This window comes from Suillus subalutaceus (assembly GCF_016647625.1).
Source record: "Suillus subalutaceus strain FC151 chromosome Unknown DFJ58scaffold_61, whole genome shotgun sequence".
In the NCBI taxonomy this organism is placed as follows: Eukaryota; Fungi; Basidiomycota; class Agaricomycetes; order Boletales; family Suillaceae; genus Suillus; species Suillus subalutaceus.
Window position 1 is genome coordinate 166,369 of NW_024540310.1, and position 20,991 is coordinate 187,359.

At 47.1% G+C, this 20,991-nt stretch overlaps 4 protein-coding genes across 4 annotated transcripts; 2 read left to right on the forward strand and 2 right to left on the reverse strand.

Moving 5' to 3' along the window:
• DFJ58DRAFT_728615 (uncharacterized protein) lies at positions 1-1,105 on the reverse strand (the record flags this gene model as incomplete). The annotated part of the gene is made up of 4 exons (XM_041385610.1): positions 1-294; positions 366-471; positions 525-916; positions 971-1,105. 4 exons carry the CDS (start codon positions 1,103-1,105, stop codon positions 1-3), a joined length of 927 nt encoding a protein of 308 aa, XP_041243338.1.
• Positions 1,106-4,061: 2,956 nt separating this feature from the next.
• Positions 4,062-4,861, forward strand: DFJ58DRAFT_914417 (uncharacterized protein; the record flags this gene model as incomplete). Its single annotated transcript, XM_041395386.1, has 5 exons — positions 4,062-4,192; positions 4,252-4,334; positions 4,391-4,468; positions 4,535-4,630; positions 4,675-4,861. Exons 1-5 carry the CDS (start codon positions 4,184-4,186, stop codon positions 4,859-4,861), a joined length of 453 nt encoding a protein of 150 aa, XP_041243339.1. The 5' UTR covers positions 4,062-4,183.
• Positions 4,862-10,565: 5,704 nt separating this feature from the next.
• On the forward strand, positions 10,566-11,767 carry DFJ58DRAFT_791490 (ribosome recycling factor domain-containing protein). The gene is made up of 4 exons (XM_041390312.1): positions 10,566-11,057; positions 11,114-11,211; positions 11,263-11,401; positions 11,458-11,767. The coding sequence occupies exons 1-4, from the start codon at positions 10,602-10,604 to the stop codon at positions 11,536-11,538; spliced, it is 774 nt and encodes a 257-aa protein (XP_041243340.1). The 5' UTR covers positions 10,566-10,601; the 3' UTR covers positions 11,539-11,767.
• Positions 11,768-14,567: 2,800 nt separating this feature from the next.
• DFJ58DRAFT_791504 (SNF2 family N-terminal domain-containing protein) lies at positions 14,568-19,323 on the reverse strand. Its single transcript, XM_041390313.1, has 21 exons — positions 19,191-19,323; positions 18,325-19,139; positions 17,882-18,261; positions 17,755-17,819; positions 17,566-17,704; positions 17,445-17,519; positions 17,343-17,397; positions 17,177-17,295; positions 16,958-17,121; positions 16,848-16,906; positions 16,779-16,792; positions 16,509-16,726; positions 16,283-16,460; positions 15,768-16,231; positions 15,667-15,717; positions 15,539-15,618; positions 15,347-15,477; positions 15,145-15,299; positions 15,045-15,096; positions 14,966-14,992; positions 14,568-14,917 (listed from the first exon to the last, which is right to left on the reverse strand). The coding sequence occupies exons 1-21, from the start codon at positions 19,224-19,226 to the stop codon at positions 14,883-14,885; spliced, it is 3,312 nt and encodes a 1,103-aa protein (XP_041243341.1). The 5' UTR covers positions 19,227-19,323; the 3' UTR covers positions 14,568-14,882.
• Positions 19,324-20,991: the final 1,668 nt, after the last annotated feature.

Below are 20,991 nucleotides of genomic sequence, written 5' to 3' on the forward strand. Positions count from 1 at the left end.
TTAATATAACTGAAGATACTTCCTTGCCAACAAATACCAGATGATAAACAAGGACTGCGAATGAGAGCTAAACAAGAACGCCTTTTTCGGTGAATTTTTGCCAAGAATCCACACCAGAGCTGCGGCAAATATACAGCTTCCCATAATGTATGGGTTTTCGATGAAGGCAAACATAACCAGCATATGACAAGTCGTCAATATGACCTTCGTCTTGAGTATGGAACCGAGAAGGACAGGGATAGTGGGGACGCCGGCCTTCATATCGTCTTCGAAATCACGGACATCAGTCATGATCTGTAGACATGGTCAGGGTCAAAACATGTTATCATATATTGTCTACTTGCTGCGTGACATGAGCGGTTGACGGTCGACCAGACTATTAGTTGAACAACACTCCATGGAGATGGCAGCGTGTTAGTCAGATTGCCTGATCCCGACAACACGGAGAGGACCACAGCATAGATGCCACATCTGAAGAGCATTAGTTTACACGTGGATCGTTCAAGGCAGACATGCAAACGTACCCTCGAATGATGCCATTAAAGATGGCTTTCATGCCAGGAATGCGTTTGATAACAAGGACAGGCGCAGATGTAGAAGGCTGATGCTTGTCTCCGCTAAATTTTCCGAGAAGACGCCTCGAGATCAGCGCAAACTTCTTGAAGCTGATCGGAGTAGTCCAGAGTAAGGCGGGAGCGACGAACACTGCTGTGGTGAGGAGTGTTGAAATTGGACACTGAGATAGCGCCAATGCAAGGAGTACAGCGCTGGCGGCGAGGAAGGTTCGTGCATATATAAACCAAGAGGCGAGGCGTGGGTCGTTGACGTTATTGCGGTCCGACGAAAATTCCTCCTCTTTATCCTTAAGATGGTCAGCACCCATGGCAAGGATATCCGACGTGACACATATGGTGATCTACGAAGACAAATGCATCAGCGACATTATTTATTATTAAATTAATGAGCGTACTGGTCTCCAGTCAATACATCCGTTGGCGGACATGACATAGGACATCAGGGTTGACAGGGCGAAGCTATTCATCGATATTACGATGGGTCGCAAGAAGAGCTCATCTGCAAGCTTCGTGGTTGTGAGGATTGACATGCTGATTGAGACTGGAGAGCAGGCAAATGCTACTCTCCCCCGCTTGTTATACTGATGCAACTGTGTTCCGTCACTCGAAAGACTGGCACAAATCAATTTAGAACATCTTATCGGAGATTCTTTACGATAGTGTAAGAACCTGTAAGGTCTTGTGGATGCGAAGGGGTGTGGAGACCACTTGTAGGATATAAGTGCGCTGTACAGTTAGAGGCTCGAATATGAATATACTGTGATAAGGAATGTGGCGCAGCTGAGACGAGAGATATTGATAATCGAAATGCGGCTGATGGTGAATATTATTACTTTGGTACGGACTGTACATGCGCTACTTATACTTTTCGAAACGGTAAGGGTTGAGTACAGCTGGGCCAAACGATTATGTGACGATGGAGGAAGAAAGGAGTGGCGTCGCGCCTGACAGGATAGGATGGAGAGAAAGAGGGTACGAAAGATTAGGTGAATGGCGGTATGAGCGGGTATGGTATTGACAAAATAACGAGAGTCGCATAGTGGTTTTGACAGATTCGGGAGCGGCAAACTGATAATGGGTTGACAGTGATGAGAAAAGAGAGCTGAGCGCTGAGGGTCGGCAATGAATTAATGACGAGGGAATTGGCTTGTCAGGGACCGTGCTGGAGGTTGAAGTGGTAGTTGCGGTAAGTGTCGAAACGGCAAGTTCCGGCGTCAAACGCTTGGTAATCCTTATTTTGAGTTGCCTCAGGTTGCGGTGTAATAGACTCTCGATATCTGCACGCGGGTGGTACGAGAAGTCGCACAAAAAGTTTTTTAGTCCAGTCCAAGTCGTACACAAGCGGTGTCCTACAACAGTTGGTCAGTGGGACTACGCGAAGGCAGTATCGACAGACAGGTATCAGGTACGCATATGCCGTGTAGCACTCACATTCGAACATCTTGGCTTGTATTCAGAATTTCGGATTCTTATCGTGCAAATCTGCGTTGAACGTTCTGGTTGCCTGTCGACCATCTTCTCACCCCCTGGGAGAGGGGAACCAGACCTGGCCAACACTCCGTCGATCTCGTAAATTTTGGCTCGTTGCACCCAGGTACACCGAACAACATAACTTTGGCTGCGATGAAGGAGTCATCATATTTAGCAGACATATTAATATAACTGAAGCCATTATTTGCTCGACGATCACTGCACATTAATGTCTACAGGAACGACTTCCAAGCCGCCTGTGATGTCATTCGTACCTGTTATTGGGGTCTATACTTGACGCTACCCTGTCAGGTCCAACGCCACTTCCTCCGTTTTCACATAATCGTTCGGCCTAGCTATACCCGAGGACCCTTACCGTTTCGCGAGTACTTGATGTACAGTCCTTATTGAGCAGCGGAATCCAGGAATAGCGAAATCCAAGAGAATCTCATGTGCTAATTCCCCACTCCAAAACACGTCCGAACGCTCCATGTTGACAAAAGTCTCCGCCTCAAAACGTCTCGTCTTGTTATCATCTCGCTATCTAACTATACATCTCGCAACTAGGTCGTTTCGTTCACTTTCCCCTTCGAACTCATAGTCAGCCTTACACTACTACAGGACAATCTGCTTGCACTCGCGAACGGTAACTAATGATGACTTCGACGTGTCGTCTGTTTTGGGATCCTTTGTCGAAGCTGGACGAACTTAGAACATTTCTTATGTCTCCATAATGTTGTTGCGGTTAGGCCTGACACATAACGCGGGAGGGATCGGAGGGTACGAGTTAGAAATTAGGTGTGGTAGGCGGAGAGAGACTGCAGGGTTGGGTGTAGCAGGCGTTAGCAAACACGTGATGGCACGGTGCTTGACCTTACATACGAGCAGAAAATACTTTGCCGAGCGGTGCTGGAGGTCTTGACCTCTGTTGTAAGCAAGGTAATACACGTACACGACATGCCTTGTTCTTGCCAACATTTGGCATCGGGGGCAGAATGGCAGAAGTCGGAAAAAAGTATTGTGAGCATTTTCAACTCTTTTTGACTATATTTCTCAGCTACGGCAAAAATGATTCTAGCTACCATTATATCGAGGCTACACCTGATGTCAAATGTGCCATCATGCACTCTCTGAGAAGACGAGTGCATTGGTTGCTGGGCAGTTTAATCTGCTTGCAAATTTTGTGGTTGCAGAGTCGTGATGACGCATGAAGCTTGCGTCAAATGAGTATGTGATTACTCCTAATTCAATGTTTGCACTCATCTGTCATGCAAGGTGTCCCTCAAGTAATTGCATGGCTCAGCAAGAACGCACACCTCCGACATACTTGGACGTTGGAACTTGCTAGTAAGGTACGTTCCTGATATTCACTTGTACTTACATTCATACATAAATGTCAACCGCAGACCTCGACAAGTCCCCTCTTTGCTCCAACATTACGTCGACGTACTGTCTAGCATTAGTAGCAATAGACAAAAATACACTGATATGCACGGACTCTATCAATCGCGCGTCCGATCTCATTTCTTCGACCATCTCACCACTGAAATTGACAATTCTCACCTGGTCGTGTCTACAAGGGTGGAACCCTCAAAACGCTACGCTTGGACATGCAATGCACCGACTGAAGGGATTGGTCGAGTGACTGCCTGATGTAGGGCCCAGGCCGGTCACAACGACAAAGACCTCCAAAGCCCTGTCGGGCCTCAGTGTCACGCAATTCCATGTCAGTCTTTGCTCAACTATCCACATCGAGCTGACCTCCATCGATGTACATATCTCTGGCAAATAATTATCCTGGTGCTGACTCAATGTTGTAACAGATAATGAAGCATCCAAACGGATGTGGTTGCTTCAAGGACAATGGACTCTCGCGTCACATGGCCCACATCCACTTGTAATACTAGTAACCTCCACAAAGCGTCCCTGTACGAACTCCACAAGCGTTTGTCCACCGAGAAGCGCAACTCCGCATGTGTCTGTCCACCACAAACCACAATGGCACGACCACCACCGGGAATCGTATATATACCTACCCCAATACCTACCCTAGCATCATCATCACCCCAAGTTGAATCACACATTCACCTCACACAGAATCAAGTAGTATCCCCACTCATACTCTTCTATAACCAATCATGCCTAAGGTAAGCCCAATCGCGCGCATGCTTCATCACACACTTGAAGACCCTCCTGAAATATTTAGGTCTACGTTTGTTCTACTGGCTGCAACCAAAATTTTGCCAATTTCACCGAGCTGAAGAACCATGAGATCACACATACAATGAAGTACGTGTTTCTCCTCTACGGTATACAGCTCACCTCACTTATATTCGCTCACGCAGGGGATACTTCTGCACGTGGCCCGAGTGTGGCTTTGTGACAAAGAAAAAATGCAGCTACGACATCCATACTGCTAGGCAGTACGTGCTCAATCATCACCGTCATGGATTCCACGTAATGAAGAATTTTATTTTATCTCATTTTAGTTCGGGCGAGAAACACTACATCTGTCCTCAAGATGATTGTGACTACAAGACACACGACCCTTCCCAACTCACGAGGCACCGCAAGAAACAACATGGGTATGTTCCTGTGCCGCGCGGTCATGGTGCCTCCTCCGCAACAGGGTCGCAGCCTCCGGCACAACCCCCGCTCCCTGGCACATCGTACCAATACCAACCACAACCTACTCGATACCAGCCTCCCCCACCTACCCACAACCAATCGTTGGGAGTTTTATACGGCTCAGCAGATACCGCGGACCAGTATACCATGTATACCGGACCCGCGAGGGCCCAAAATGGGTGGACTGAGGGATGTATGTGTCCTGAATTGATGCAGAGACGCCCTTCGGAGATGCCAGGGTATGAATATAGGCGTCATTAGTTTTGCATAATCTCGAGACTTGAGAATCATTCTGTGTTACTTTTTCTTTCTTTCTTGATGATGTTTTTTCGCTCGTTCAACTATGTCTGGACTCGACACCCTTCCACTCGTTTATATTTCGTTTATCACTTATCTAAAAGCACTTTGCGATGTTTTGTCTACAGCTAAAGGCTAATACACTCTTTTATCAATGTAATACGTTCCTATTATTAGATCGTGATATCGACACTGGTGCGAGACGGTGATGTCAGTGCAAACGGAGTATGGTGTTGTGTAAAATCAGGAGCCCTTGGCTCTGCATGATCAGCCAGTACAGTCACGATTCACACATGGGGTTCCCTGCTTTCAAAATCACTGGTTGCGAGCGCATTGGGCGATGGTTGGTCTTGTACATAGCTTAGAGTTTTGCCACTTAAGAATTGTGTACGCCTTATGTCCACGAGTGCCCACGCTGGTTCTCGCGGCCACTGGTTCCTTTCGATCAAACCCGTCTCAGGCTTCTCCGAGTTCCTCGCTTCCCTGTACCCTTTCTATGCACAATCTTTCTCTGTTTCTGTCGATTTTTGATCCTTATTATTTATACTTATGCGAAAGACCCGCAAGTGCAACGAGTCACTAGTCACTATTGTTACATATCTTTGCACATCACTTATCCGAGTCTTGTTCTGTGTCAGGCCGCTGCTAAAATGTAATTCAGCCGTTAGAGCTATTTTGGGAACTTGAGGACGAATAGGAAGAAGGGTGAAGAAAAGACTTGCCCAGAAGGCCTAATTAAGGAGTAAACATGGGGGAAGTGAGGATGTGTGGATAAGCTAACATGACGAGAAGATCGAACTGACAAAACTGAAGAAACATACGGGGAGTGAGGATATGTTGAAGCCATTATATATCGCTCGATGACTCGGATGGCTGCAACATTGAGTTGTATTAGAGGTCCGACTGATAACAGGGGATTATGTAAGATGAGATTCAGATTCAGAACGTGCTGCACATTGAAGTGACCATTCTCTATTAATATCACCCTTCCTGTATCTCTGCCTAGCTCTGCCTTCACCCGAAATGAGTAAAGTACTTACGGCTATTTAAAATACAAAGTTTCTGGCGCCGGTGCAGACCATCTTTCATAATGTAAGTAAGTACAGATTACTTTCGCAAAAGTTTTTTCGAAGTCCGAAATAACTTTCTATTCCGCATTATCGTGCCTACGGAATAGTACGGATATAAGATTGTGGTTCGAGCAACCGTCAACGGCGGACACCCAGTGCTATAAAAGCGATCATGATGGACAGCGGTATATCTGCACGCACTTAAATACGCCCCATCCCGATATGACCATAGTTTCAGATGATCCTGCTTGGTGGCCGCTCATCAGTTTTTCTCGTCTTTGCAACTATCTTGTAGGTGTGTAGAGAGTAATTGGGATGCCAATGGTGACTCTATCTCAATATCTTTGACTATCACTTCGCAGCTGCAGGCTCTACTGCGGTGGTATACGACTGGGGTGAGCGAGACAATACGTTCAACCGAGGGATCATTGATATGTATATATTATTTAAGCATCGACATTCGGACAAGAGGTAAGTTGATGTCATGACCTGCGTATCTCACTAAGAATGCTTTAACAGTTCGAACTGATCTTAGTGAGCAAAGTCCTATATCAGAACTAAACAGGATGATGATACAATTGACTCGGAGCAGAGCCGGCGTTGGTCCTTCATGACCGTTCTTTATATTTGTGTACGTGACTGCTATGAGCGCAGTTGGCATGTTGTGCTGACTTCAACATATGCTAGGTGCGCTACATTGGAATACTATTTTCTATGTACGTTCACAAGGATATCTATATAATACTGCAATGTGCTAATCTTGCAACCAGCATGAACATTCTGTGTATGTGTCCTCAAATGCGTCTGCTCCTTCTGACTGGCGGCATGCAGCGAATCTCCTTGTCTCGATTACCGATGTAGTGGGTATTCTGTACCGATGCCTGCCATTCCCATTCAACTACTAACAATGATCCTGTATAGGAGTGAGTGACATTCTCGACCGGCTTATGTCTTCAAGATAACGACTTCAACAGCTGTGAGTTCATTTTGAAGCATTTATTCTATATCCAAGTAACCGGGTTTCAGGCACTATCATTTGGTTCATACAGGCATGGACTCCTATCACCGTCAATGCCATGCTAGGCGGTGAGCTTATCCGCGGTGCCTTGCTGATATTGACTTTGACTGAAATATCATTCAAGCCATCATGATTGCTCGGATATATGCCATGTATCAGGGATCCAAAAAGTTGCTCGTATTTCTTGTTGTAGTCTTGTTGGCCTCCACGCTCATCTCCGGAGTGCTGATTGTAAATGGAAACCTGGGTGCTTCAGGGCGTAAGCTTTAATAATTGATGAAATCGTGCAAAACTCACGGTCATTTATCAGAGGAGGACATCCTTTCCGGCTACCATACCTGCACTGCCAAGTTTGACCCGCGCATGATATATCTGGCTTACGAGAGTGTGATATCTACCGCTGTATGGGAGATCCTCGCCTTGTTTCTTACAGTCTGGATTGTTATAAAGTACTTCCGCGAACTGCGACAATCGCCGACAGGATCGACCATTGGGGACTGTCTTACGATATTAATAGAGAGTCACGCATTTTACTTTCTAGCGTGAGTTCGGTGATTTGGAATCTATTATCTTGTTTTACTGAAGATCCACGTTTGTTAGCTTTGCTATTGTGGCTTGCTTTATGCTTGGTTCACTGTCTCCAAATATTATGGTGTGTAGACCTGTGACTAGCATCTGTAGCTGACCACTCTCTCATCATTTCTCTGCAGGACTCGTCGTCCATGGGAGGTGCTACTTACACTGGCATTCTTTCAATTGCCCAGATGTTGCAAATGTTTGTGCTGGGACCGCGTCTGATCCTCAGCGTTCGAGAACATCACGCTAAGATCGTGGCCAGGGCCGACGAGGGAATAGCTATGACGTCCATTACTTTCCAGGCTAGTGGAGATACGTTGTCCTGCGGAGATGTGTAGCACATAAAACGATCCAAATTATCAACCACGATACTGCAGGCCCCCGCTCCCTGGTACATCGTACCAATACCAACCACAACCTACTCAATACCAGCTTCCCCCACCTATTCACCACCAATCGTTGGGAGTTTTATACGTCTCAGCAGATACCGCGGACGAGTATACCATGTATACCGGACCCGTGAGGGCCCAAAATGGGTGGACTGAGGGATGTATGTGTCCTGAATTGATGCAGAGACGCCCTTTGGAAATGATCTTGTCGCTTTTTTTATTTCTCTCTTGATGATGTTTTTTCTTTTGGTTATTCGCTCGTTTATGTCTGGACTCGGCACCCTTCCACTCGTTTATATCTCGTTTATCACTTATCTGAAAGCACTTTACAATGTTGTGTCTTAAGGCTAATACATTCCTTTCTATGCAATCCGTTCTAAGTTATGAATGTTCCCTACAGTATATGTTGGAATTTTACCCGGAGCGAGGTACGGTGTAGGGTTCAGTTCTTGCTCGATTTCAGTCCCAAATCAGCGAAGAAGGTGGTCGAAGTTATCCCGTACGCACACTGACAGATGTGTCCGTGTTTGAGACGTTGTTACTGGGTTATATGCCATCATCGGTAAGTGGCCTACTTGTAACACTGCACGGGTATGGCCCCGGGTATTCTAGAAGAACACAATTTAACATTCTGTTTCCGTTAACTTCCCACCAGCAATGGTTGTCTCTGAGGCCTGACTCATGTTGGTGCGAGACGCATTCAGTAGGCGACTTCATGACTGATGCGAAGTGGGATGACCACAACTAAAGAACAACCCACAGCACCCAACTTCACAGGAGACTTCTCTCTCCCGTTCTACCACTTGCTCCTTGTGGTTCTGTCGATCGTCCTTGAGACACTCGTATCCTGGGCGCAAGTTGACCTAGTTGCGCTGAACTGCAGGTCTCGTTGCCACTTGCACGTTGTAAAACTGCAGCTACCTCTGCCGCGGTAGGAGGGGCAATGAAAATCTCTGCAAACGTATTTATTTCAATACTGATATCAGAGGGGGAAATGGCGAGCGAGACAACCCCTTTTCTTGCGACCGGGAGCTACACCGACGGTGCGTATAGAGTTTCCTACAGGAAGCAAGCTGAAATTCCGACGCTGGGGCTGGAGTTTTGATTGTAGCGTCTTCGCATGTCAAGTGCTGAAACGCAGCGAGAAGAGCAAACTATCTCAATGAAAAGGGAGATGACGGGCTCGCAGGAGGAATTGTGCGACTAGGCGGAGGGTTGGCATCAGCCCAGAAATCGTTTCCCTGCACCAGTGTCAGATTTGCAAGAATAAAAATACGACAAACTATACTGACCAGTGACATATATCGCCGAGCTTCTGTTTCTGTGCTGCTGCTTGGAGACGAGACGAGCGTCAAGGATCTTGACATGAGGAAAGGACGAGTCTCACAACTGATTGGGGCACATCGCTCGGTGGAGTTCCCGGACGTTCCTGGCAAAGAAGTGAAGTACAGTATGAAAGAAAAGCGGAGATAACCAGCTTCCGAGAGGGCTTTCGGGGCACTCTGGCAGGCGACTTGGTTGCTCCCTTGCTGCTTCTGCCATACTCAACGGTTTTGAGTCTTTTGATTAAGAATAAATTAGGTATGCATCAAGAAGCAGTTGAAAAACAACTGACAGTTGGACTACCCGGCACTGCTCTCAAGAGAGGGAGAAGAAGAACCAAGCTGTTGTCTCTGATGATCCCTGCGCTGCATGCATTTATGTACATCGTGACTCCGGGCTTCACCATGCCCCATGACACATCTACCTCTCACTCTGCCCCTCGCTCCGCTGATCCACTCCACCGGCCTATACCTGCTCTGCTCCAAACCCGATCTGCCAAAGCCTGCCGGAACGTCCACCTACACAGTAGACAACCACGATCCGTGGTATGGTACGTTCCCGGGATTAGCGGTCGATAATTCCCGGGCCTCGAACCAGAGGTTCCGCGTCACGGCAGATCTGATTCTATGTTGTAGATGACTGTTCAACTGCATGCGATGGTCTACGAAAGAAAATCAGAAAGCGTCATATCGTGATATATAGACGCACGAGGCTGGAGTGCATTGTACCCTTCCCCTCGACCATGCCTATGCTGTTGACCGTTGTAGTAATTCTGGTCTTGGGGGTTATGCGACATGGTGGTCAACAACTACTTCAGACTTGAGCTTGAGCTTGAGCGCCCACACCTACCTCTTTCGTAAACCATTATTTCCTGCGCCATCCCAGACGGTGTCAACTGACTTGTTTCCTGTGTTCAACTCAGCCATTGCCATCATGTTGATAATTCCACCGGTGTCAAAGAGCTTTTCTCCCCATCTTTTACATTCAACTGGACCCAATTGTGCTCCACGGTTAAACTCTGCTGATTGGTGATGTCCAGAAAATCGACATGCTTGCTAGAATATCGTTGATGAGTATGTGTCGTACGGATGTGTGCTATATAGCCCTAGATAGTATGTAGCTGCTGGCTATCACTACAAGTGATTGCCGCTGGGAGGGCCGCGGCTCGTCTCAAAAGGAAATTGTACGAGTTTAAGTCGGCAAAAAAATTAGATCTAAGTTTAAGAGTACTCCAAGAGTACCCTACATACTAATCATGTCGCTACCCAGTGCTGCGCGGCTTGCTGCCTCCTGCTCGTCAAGAGCTGTGTCTCGTACTAGCCTTCGGTTTCTCAGTCCGACACAGAGCAGTTTTACACACAATGTCATCTCTCGGTCACTCAAAACATCATACATCCGGCTTTACGCGTCGAAGTCCAAGGCGAAATCTACTGCAGACTTAGTCCCGGGGTCCAAACAAGCTCTTACTTCTGAGGTTGCTCGTTTGGAATATGGAAAATCTGAGGCGAAGATGAATGCCGCTGTCGAATGGTACCGCAAAGAGGTAGCTGGCCTAGAAACTCGTGCAAGTGGTCGCGTCACCCCAGCCCTTCTCTCGCCAGTACGCATAGAACTTCCAGGCAAAGGAAAGGACCTTGTAAAAATCGAGGAAGTGGCCACCATTGGCGTTCGAGACGGCTCAACCTTGATTATTACGGTATTTGAGGAACATGTAAGCACCTCGTCGTGGTCAGGCTTGGGGACATTCACTTATTGGTGCACCAGTAGAATTTGAAAGCAGTAGAACAGGCCCTATATGCCGCAAAGCTACCAAATATCGTTCCTCAGAGACAGGACTCCAGGACAATCAAGATTCCTATACCTAGGTCGCTCGCTTCGTCTTCCTGTGGCATGATCGTTCATCATTTCTCTTTTAGGCCAACAGTTGAAGCCCGCAATGCGCTGACTGCGACTGCTCAGCGAATGGCAGAGGATACACGTGTGCAACTTCGAAAAATACAACAGGCCAGTGTCAAAAAGGGCGACTACAAAAAGCACTCAGTTGAGCTCGAAGAAGTGAGTCTGACTTGCTTTTCACTCACTTCATCATTTTATCTTATCCAACCTATTAGTTTCAGAAGCTCGCAGATAGGAACACTGCCGAAGTAGACAAGATTCTTGCACATATGAAGAAATCAACTGGGGCCCGGTAGGGGTATCTGGTGGAGTCGTACCCTGACAATATACCTCACCATCTGTGTCTGTCATTATCGATGCGTATACTAATTCATGATACATGCCAACATTCCATATACGCTGGGAATTTTTTAGCATGTCTTGTGTCAAACTAGTCTTTTTATTTCATTTTGCGCTGGCAAATGATTGGTAATCCTATGTGACTTGAACCCGTCCCCGCTCACCATATCGGCGTGGACGTTCATGCCCAACCTCGCAGTCAAACCTCATCTGGTACACCATTCCGGGTATCAGTGGATGTGAGTGGACCAGATCGGGGTGTCAATGTAGAGGTGGATTCTGGCCTTTGTCACTGTAGCGGTTGCCCAGGGACCGTTGACACTCGGGCTGCACTGCTCGAAGTCGAAGGCTCAACTTCGTTCAAGATGAAAGACAGTGGAGAAGCACAACAGGAAGGGGAGGACTTCAAGCGACGACGATCCCACTGAAGCAGGTTTTCACTGATCCCCGTCGTTTTGTGCTTTTCTTCGCGAAGCCTCTACTAAGTGAGTTATTCTTGTCTAGCCTTTTTTATATGTTATTATTAATGATATAGACTGCACGTTCGGGTTTTCATTCTTTTTGCGTAATGTGGCCGACGATGAGTCCCAGCGGTTCAGATGTATATATTATCCACGCAGGTTCTAATTCTAGGGCTCCAATAGATTCATCCTAAACCATCCGTTGTGAAGTTCTGCCATCCAGACGCAACCAATTTTCCAAATCAATAGAACTTCAAGTTTTTGCCCACAATAATGTTTTCAGGATATAAAGGCAAGCTCTGTCTACCTCAGTAGTTCAGAGTCCCCTTTGCAAAGTTTTATCACTTTGCATATATCATGCATTTCTCCTTCAAGTTCCTCGTCGTCATTACTACTTTGGCAGCATGCATGTCTGTCACTGCCGCACAGTGCAAACCTTCCTTAAAGATCTGCAATACGAACGATGATTGCTGCAGTCACCGCTGTGCCCCAATGAAAGTGAGTATGAATAGCTTGCTTTGCATCCAGTATTCAACCCTGTTGCTCACCCCTTGCACCTCGCAATATCAATAGAGCGGCGGTCAGAAAGTCTGCCAGTAAGACTGCTTACCGATGGGCTGGCAGCCCGTCCATGAGCACATCTGGACAGTGAGCCGTGTTTCCGCTTTCGCATTGGTGCTGTGGCTGATGGCACAATATATAGTTCGTTGCTGACTTGGTCAATGTAGTTGTTCCTGGAGTTTGTTATTTTCCCTGCTTCATGGGCAATAGAGGCGCCATTTTGATTGATCTGAACACTCATTATTGACTTACTTGAGGAGACGTGAGGAGACGTGAGGAGCGATTTCAATGTCCAGAATTGTGCTGCGTCATTCAGAGCTTGAATATTCATTGCCGAAGTCTGCATTATGTGTATAGCGGCTGTAGCAGTCGAGGCGGGAATTTTGACCGCCGCTGATGGGCGCGTCAAACTTTGGAATTTTCAATATCCATTCAACATTGTCTCACCACCCAACTTTGTTTGCGGGTTTTCATGCTTGTTCTTGCTGAACATTCACTCGTGGATGAATCCTTCAAGGTCTATCTTAAGTAGTCATAGCCGACTGGCACCAGAACATATTAGAAATATTGGTGATGCGGATTCAATGCCGACAAATGTCTTATCGCACCCTTGACATTCACTCATGGACAGCTCTTCGGAGGTTCATCTCAACCTCTGAAGTGTACTGGCCAAAGTAATCACCACAACAGAAGTCAGATCTATTTCTCTTGGACTGTGCAGGTTCGAAACCTGCCGACAAGTTATTTTTCTCCCTGAACATCCTGATATTCACTCATGAATGGTTTCGTCAGGGGTTCATCTAATTGGTCTTAGCTGACTCGGAGTGGTTACCATAACAGAATCAAAATCTGTTTCTCTTGAATTGCGCAGTTTCGAAACCTGCCAACAAGTTATTTTTTTCTCGGAACACCCTGACATTCACTCATGGATAGTTTCGTCAGAGCTTCATCTAACTGGTCTTACTAAGTGGTTATCACAAAGTGAAGCTCACAGCGGAAGTAGGTAAAAAGTAGATGGGGCAGCACGAGAATGATGATGATGATGAGCAAACGAGTTCATAATGCGGTCAAGCTCTAGCAAACGCTCCATGTTGACAGAGGAGGCGATGAAAAGAGGCAATATAGTATTGGGGCACCCGATTGGATACCTTGATTCGCTGACGGACTGGACGTCGTGTAGCATCAACCTACATATGTTGATAATGATTGATAAGATCTGCGATGAAAGTGTCACGTACAGCGAGTAGCGACTTGTCGCAGCTTGTCGCGCTGATCCAACAAAAGTTCATCGAGGCCAACCTCTATACTATCGCAGAAATATCCCAAGTGTACGCATTTTTGTCCTCAAGGGCGGTGGCTAGTGGCATTCGCATCTGCCGAAAACGACACAAATTGCATGTCAGATACATGATAGAGGGGCGAACTGATGCACTGGTTGTTACCGAGGTTCCATAATCGCACTGTGTCGTCGTACGATGCGCTTGCGAGGATGCGGCCATTCCGGTATGGTGGATCTTTGGTGACGGTTCAATTTGGTGTCATGACATCCCATACTCCCGCACTTTAGCTGCTGGACGCGTCGTAGGCATTTGCACGTGTTGCAGTACAAGGTGATCACATTCCGCACTCTTGAGAGAGCTGAGTTGGAGTTATCATTGATCAAAGAGTACTAAAACCTTGGCAGGTGTAAGTGGAGCGCACACATGGCGTCGATGCGAATCTGCCGTCGGATTCGAGACCAGCACTGTATACGCTGGACAACACGAAGTGATGCTGCAGTAGTTGAGCTCACCGTTGCTCACAACGAGCACGAACGTTTTGGCAATGTCACCGGTGTCGACTCAGAAACCTGGTGTGACGTACAAGTGACGTTAGGTGTGCTCTGTATACAGAATAATAAATACGGCGGACTTTGAAAAACGTATGCGCCACGGCGGCAAATCGAACCGTCACCAAAGATCCACCACAAATCCACCATAAAGGTTAGTTTCATGAACTTGAGCTTGCACGACGAACGATTTGGATTGGCCAACTACGCTACTAGCTCCACATGGTTTATAAATACATAGACTGAATTGAGAATTATACGCTAATAGTTATTTACTGAGGACTACAAAAAACCGTGATCTAAGGTATAACATCTGCGAGGTATACGTCTACAAATTCGATGAATTAGGATAATGATAGCCGCCAGAACAATTTACAACGCCAGTAGCAGGAAAAGAATGAAGCACACACGAGTGGAAATTTTTTTGGGTTATGCAGTCCTATGCTTCTCATCAAAGAAGGTTGCCTCGGTGGTCGAGACCAAACACTATCCAAGTATGAGCAAACGTGCAGGAAGGAGTAACACGACACGTACAATTTGCCAGTTCACGGACACTCATCCCTGCAGAGGTGTGCATCAACAACGTATCCAAAGACTCATGATAAATACTTACTGCCAATCTTCTTTCCAGAGCCTTCGCCAAGGCTGCCATCCGCAAGGTTTCGCTGAAATTATGCGTTAACAGAGCATAAATAGAGTACAATCTGCTGTACCTTGCGCTCTTGGAGAGCCAGAACACGATCCTCGACAGTATTGGCAATGACCAACCTCTGCACGAAGACATCTTTCTGTTGACCCAGACGGTGGACTCTGTCAAACGCCTGACTCTCGATTGCTTCGCTCCAGCCAAGATCCAGTGAAATGACGCCTGTGAGGAGTCAGAACGCAGTGGTGTAAGAAACTGGAGAGGCTTACGATTGGCCCTTGTCAAATTCAACCCAACACCTCCACATTTCAGGGACATAAGCATGACCTGTGCAGTATTGCCCATCATGAACACTCGAACAGCCTGGTCCCTTTGACTGCGACTCATGGATCCTTGGTACCTAGACCGAAAGATCACATCAATTCAGATAAGCATGCACGACGTCATCAGAAGATTCGCACTTGACATGGGGTATCTTCTTCTCCGCAAGGAAGTCGGAGACAAGTTTGAGACATTCGGTCCACTGTGATATGATTATGGTCTGCAAGTATCATCAGCACCACGATTACTGTATTGCTTAGAAGTCAACCTTGTCGCCGGGACTTCGCTTGGCCCACTTCTCTAGATGCTCCATCATGTGCTGGGAGACGACATTAAAAATGATTTTGGAAAGGAAATGCGACAACCTACATTCATCTTTGTAGAAGGAAGAAAGCGCGACATCATTTTAACTTGACCCATGGAAGCAGGCACTTTCCTGGAGTTCCGACCTATGACCACTTCTCTCTCATCTGCATCAAGTTCATCATCAGACTCAACGACCATCGCGCGGCGCTTTCTCAGACGTTTCTTGATGTCGCGCCTGGCATCCTTCTCTTCTTCATCCTCGCCATCCTCGACAATGAAATCACTGATGTCGTCGTCGTCATCATCATCATCTTCCGATTCATCATCCGAGTCACACACAGCACGCTTTTTACGAATGCGCCTAGCCCTGCCTTTGCCCTTCGATTCCCGAAGCATCATATCAGAGATCTCAGGCATCTCGTCATCGGAAGATGCCGATACATCTCCCGATAACTCGGCATCAGTGGGTTCGAATGCTTCGCGAATGAAAACAGCATCTGCAGAAATGGGATCGCGGCAGCTAGGACCTGCAAAACAAAATGAGTGTGGCAAGAGGAAGGTTTACGTGCGTGACTCACAAGGCTTCTCATTACTACGGTATTTACGAGAATCCTCCGCGTCTTGGACAAAGGGAGTATTAAGGACGCTGGCAATGCATTCGCGACAGAAAGTATGACCACATGCCGTGACACGTGCCTCGGTGAACGTGTCCATACAGATAGGGCATTCCTCACCATCGGCAGTGGCATCCAGGGACTATATTCGTGTAAACATCATGAAATCCATTTGACAGGAGAAACACACCTCTTTTTCTGCCTGTATACGTGCCAGCGCGCACTGAAAATACTTTGCTTTCAGCTTCGTCACAAAATCTGATGATACCAGTCGAACTGCGCGGGCCAGCTCAGCCTTGAGGTTATGCCCGCCATCCAACTGATCTGCTGCAACAAGGGCTTCGGAAGTCTCTTGAATAAGAGCGGGGTGGGAGCACACTTGTCGGAGACGCAAGAGCATCACAAGAACTGTTTTAAACGAGTCATTAACGACGGTTGCGTTAGTGAAATGGTGCAGTACCTTGGTGATAATTTCTAAATAGGTAGTAATTGAGATTTTCAAATTTTCTCTAAACAGTGGGCGACTCACTTCAAGACAGTGCCAGCACGAAGAAAACGATTGAATTTAGCTTGGGAGCGAGCTTCGACCTGAAAGACATGGCGATGAGTGCAACATATCTATGCATCAGCAGAACATACCATCTGGTATATTTCGAGCTCTTCCTGGGAGAATTTCAATTTCTCCATTTCTACATGTTTTGTGGGAAGCTCGATGAGCCTCTTGCCATCCAACATTGTATCCTTCTTGCGACGCAGCATAATTGATTTGAAGATAGCCTGGAGTCTCGTGCTTGCCAATTCAGCTGTAGTTAGAGCGTGGTTAAGTGAAGGCGAGATCTTAGGCGAACATTGACGTACGATTCTTTTTCTCGATGATGGAGACGTGACCATTAAACTCTTGCCAATCGTACCAAGGACGGAAGCGAAGGAAGCGAAATAGCGCGTATGCATCAACTAGGCCATTGATAATGGGAGTGCTGTCCGAAAATCAGTGAATAATGGTCTTGATGGACGAGATGCTCACCCTGTGAGGCACCAACGGTAGGTCGTGTCAAGATCGGTGACGCTACGAGATATTCCTGCAGGGTCATGAGTATATAGGAGGGTGAAACGTGGCAAGTATTACTTGTGCGCCGGTTGCGAATGTTCTGTGCTTCATCAAGAATAACACGGTACCATTGGACTTGGAAGAGAAGCCCCACTACACAAAGTCAGTTTAGATGACCACAGTGATCGCCGTGGCTCACATTCTTTCTTTTTCTTCTTAGGTTTCCTGTCATCTCCCGAATCGCTTTCGATGAAGGAATTGGTCTTCTTCTTGCGCTTTTGAGCCTTCTGCTTGGCCTTTTCTTCCGCCTCCAGGTCTGGCCATTCCAGTGCGAGAGTCTACAGATCCAGGTTCAGTAACTGGTGGAAGAGATCACACTCGAACGCACATGATAAGTAGTTAACACGACGTCATACTTCATCAGGTCGGTCTTCTTGCGGGGTTTGTTGGAACCTCAATGGAAGAGAACGTAAGACTTGGATTAAATCGAAACCCACATGCAACTCTGAACGTACCATGGTAAACTAGACATTTCAAATTGTTGGTGGTCTTCATCTCGATCTCAAGCTTCCATTGATCCAGTAAAGCCAACGGAGCGACGATAAGGTTCGTCTTGCATCTAGGGTCACCGGAGGGGTTGGCGATGATCACCGAGATTATCTGCACCGTCTTCCCTAAGCCCATCTCATCGCTCAAACAGCCTCCCTTGTCGCTACATTTCTCACGTTCCAACGCCCATGCGACACCGATAACCTGGTGAGCCAACAAAGAAATGGCCATTCCCGGAAGGTGATCGTACAGGCTCTTCAGTCCGAGTTTTTCAAGGGCCCTGTCGACACTGGCATTGCCATCGAATTGCTCCGCATTACCAGCAGCGATCAAAAACTTGTCAATACTGCCAACAGCACAGAAATAAGAACGTGAGAATACATTCATTCAGAAAGATTTCGCGACGTACTCGCCCGGGTTCGCAGTCGGTCCAATAAAGAGGTCTTTCCCTCTGCCATAGAAGTCACCATCCTCGTCAAAGCGTGCATCACGAATGCCAGCACCACCCAAGATATCAGGCAGCTCCCAATCCCAATCCCCCTCCGAGTCTGTGTCCGACCCCATAGCAACGTTGAGACGAACGCGTGATCCCGATGCAATAGGCTGGCGGTTAAGCGCTGGATAAGAATATCCGGCATCGTCGCCATTGTGGCTAGGAACCTGAAAAGTCATAGCAGAAGATCCTTGACCGATGGTCCTGTCTTTCGTCAATTTAGAAAGCTTAGCCAGGGAATTTAAGTCGTTCTGAATGTTGGCGATCCTTAAACGAGTTTCATCAGAACTGCGGTGCAAGGATGGCTGGTAAGCCACAGGAAGCACAGCCTTTTGATCTGCGAGCTGTACGGGAATGTGGCCTTGCGAAGGCTGCGTGTTGGAATTGACGAGCGCCAGAAGTGTCTTGGGTGGCTGAAGAGTTGTGCGCTTAGATACGGAGGGAGTGGAGACACTAGATTTTTCTTCCTCGTCCTCCGCGCCCAGAAACATGAGAGACGAGGAAGTGCGCTTTCGGGGAATGACAGTATCAGCCGGCTCAGGCTTTACAGTAGTCCCGGCAGTTCCGCGCCTCGATGGTAATGACACGAACGCCTTCAATGTTGGGGCTCGTCGCGCAGATGTACTTGGGCTGGAGAGGTTGTTTACATTCAGATTTGCATCGAGCTGTGCCAACAAACTACCTCGCGGTGGCTTTGTATCGATGGCGACATCTGATACAAGTACATTTGGCTGCGCAATCATTGTCATGATATAACTGGCAGAAAACGCGACTTTACTTACCGTTTCATTCTTGATCGCCTTGTTAGCATGAAGCATTTTGACGCGCGAAAGTCTCGCCTGTTTGTGCTTCGGTGTACTGGCATGGGCCTAAGGAGGTAATGTTCATACGCAAAGAGACTTGCATACACAATACCATACCGTATAATTGACCAAACAACCAAAACCATCTGATTTTCCATCCGAGCGGCCGGATCTGGCACTCAGTGGGATTTTGATGGCAGCACAAGCATGCTCCAAGCATGTGACCACGCCATCTATAAATTTAACTCAGCAACTTTTCACATCCACAATAGGGAACGCATACATCCTGTCTTTGGTTGCAACGTGACTCTAAACTGTAATTGAGCTCGTTAGAGGTATTGATATCACACCAGATATGATAAAAACAGACATTGGTGTCATAAGGATCAATATCTAAATGCCGACGAAGCGCAGTGAGATAGGACTTGGGAACAGACGCGTCCTAAAATATATTCAGCCTTGCCGCACAAGCGACACCGCACAGACGAGCGCCAATCAACATGTGCTTACCTTGACGTGTTTCTGAATGCCGAGCTGCTCCTTTGCGATAGCAAGGATATCAGACTGCGTAGATGCGTTCATAGCAGCATCAAAATGCGAAATAAGTAATAAATGGAAGAAGTGCAAATTGAAAGACGCGACGCGACTTTAAGGCGCGTTTGTTTGTCATTCTTTGCTTGCCTACATTTGCTCCTTTGAGCGGTGCCGGTGAACTTCTTAAAGGGAACTTTGACTTTGTTCTACATATGGTCTGCCACGCAAGGGACCACTATCCTTCGAACGCTTCCATGGTGACTGCCTTCCATCCTGTGTCCAGCCCTCCTTGTATGATGTTTGATCAACTGCAGACATCGGATGGCATAGATTAACTTGAAGCTCCTACCATGGATACTCCTCGCGGCCACCGACAAAAACAAGGCGTATCTTGTATAACCTAGTTGAATGTGAAGGATCAGATCTCAGAACCCGGACTTCGTTAATGCAACCGCCGGTTATATAATTAATGACCCAACGTTTAAATTTGTAGGATTTATCTTGTGAATAAACTTGATTCTCGACTTATTCCCACAGTTCGTGACCAATGCCATGGCTTGTATACAAGTTCACAGGCTTTGACTCCGTTCCTCTCAGATTTCCGGCAATCTACCTAGCCTAATGTCGACGCTCTGGATCTTAGGGTTTGAAGTCCACGACTTGAGCTCAGGGTCTGCGCTCACTTCTACAGTGGTACCGTTCGATATCACTATTTCTGGCTAGACCTGCGCTCCGTAAGTCGGTGTTATGCAAGTGAAGCTACTGATGCAGGGCCAACCACAGTCATTGGATTAGGACAAAACCGCGATTATGAACACGTCCATTATTTGGACATCATAATCTGACCATCAACGAGAGGTTGAATGCATGCTTGCAGATGAATGTTTGTTGTAATCCTCTACCCCTGTGATCATCACATTCCCATGTCACTTGTCGAGACCTTCAATGCATGCCAGGGCTCTTACTGATGATCAAGGGCACCCTCCAAACGATACATCTGAAACTTCGCAACGATCACTTTACCAGAGATCACGCGATCAAAGTGGACGCGGCACAGTGGGCCCCTTTGGGGGCTCTAGTTCAACCGGTCTGTCACAACGTGTGGTCGACCCACATCCGCAGGACATTTCTTCCCACAGGAGCGGCTCTTGAGGTGCATCTCTACGTAGACTATGGTCATTCCCCAGGCAGGATCAGTTTATGTTGCGGGAAGTACAAATTTGACAATATAGTGCACACGATCTTT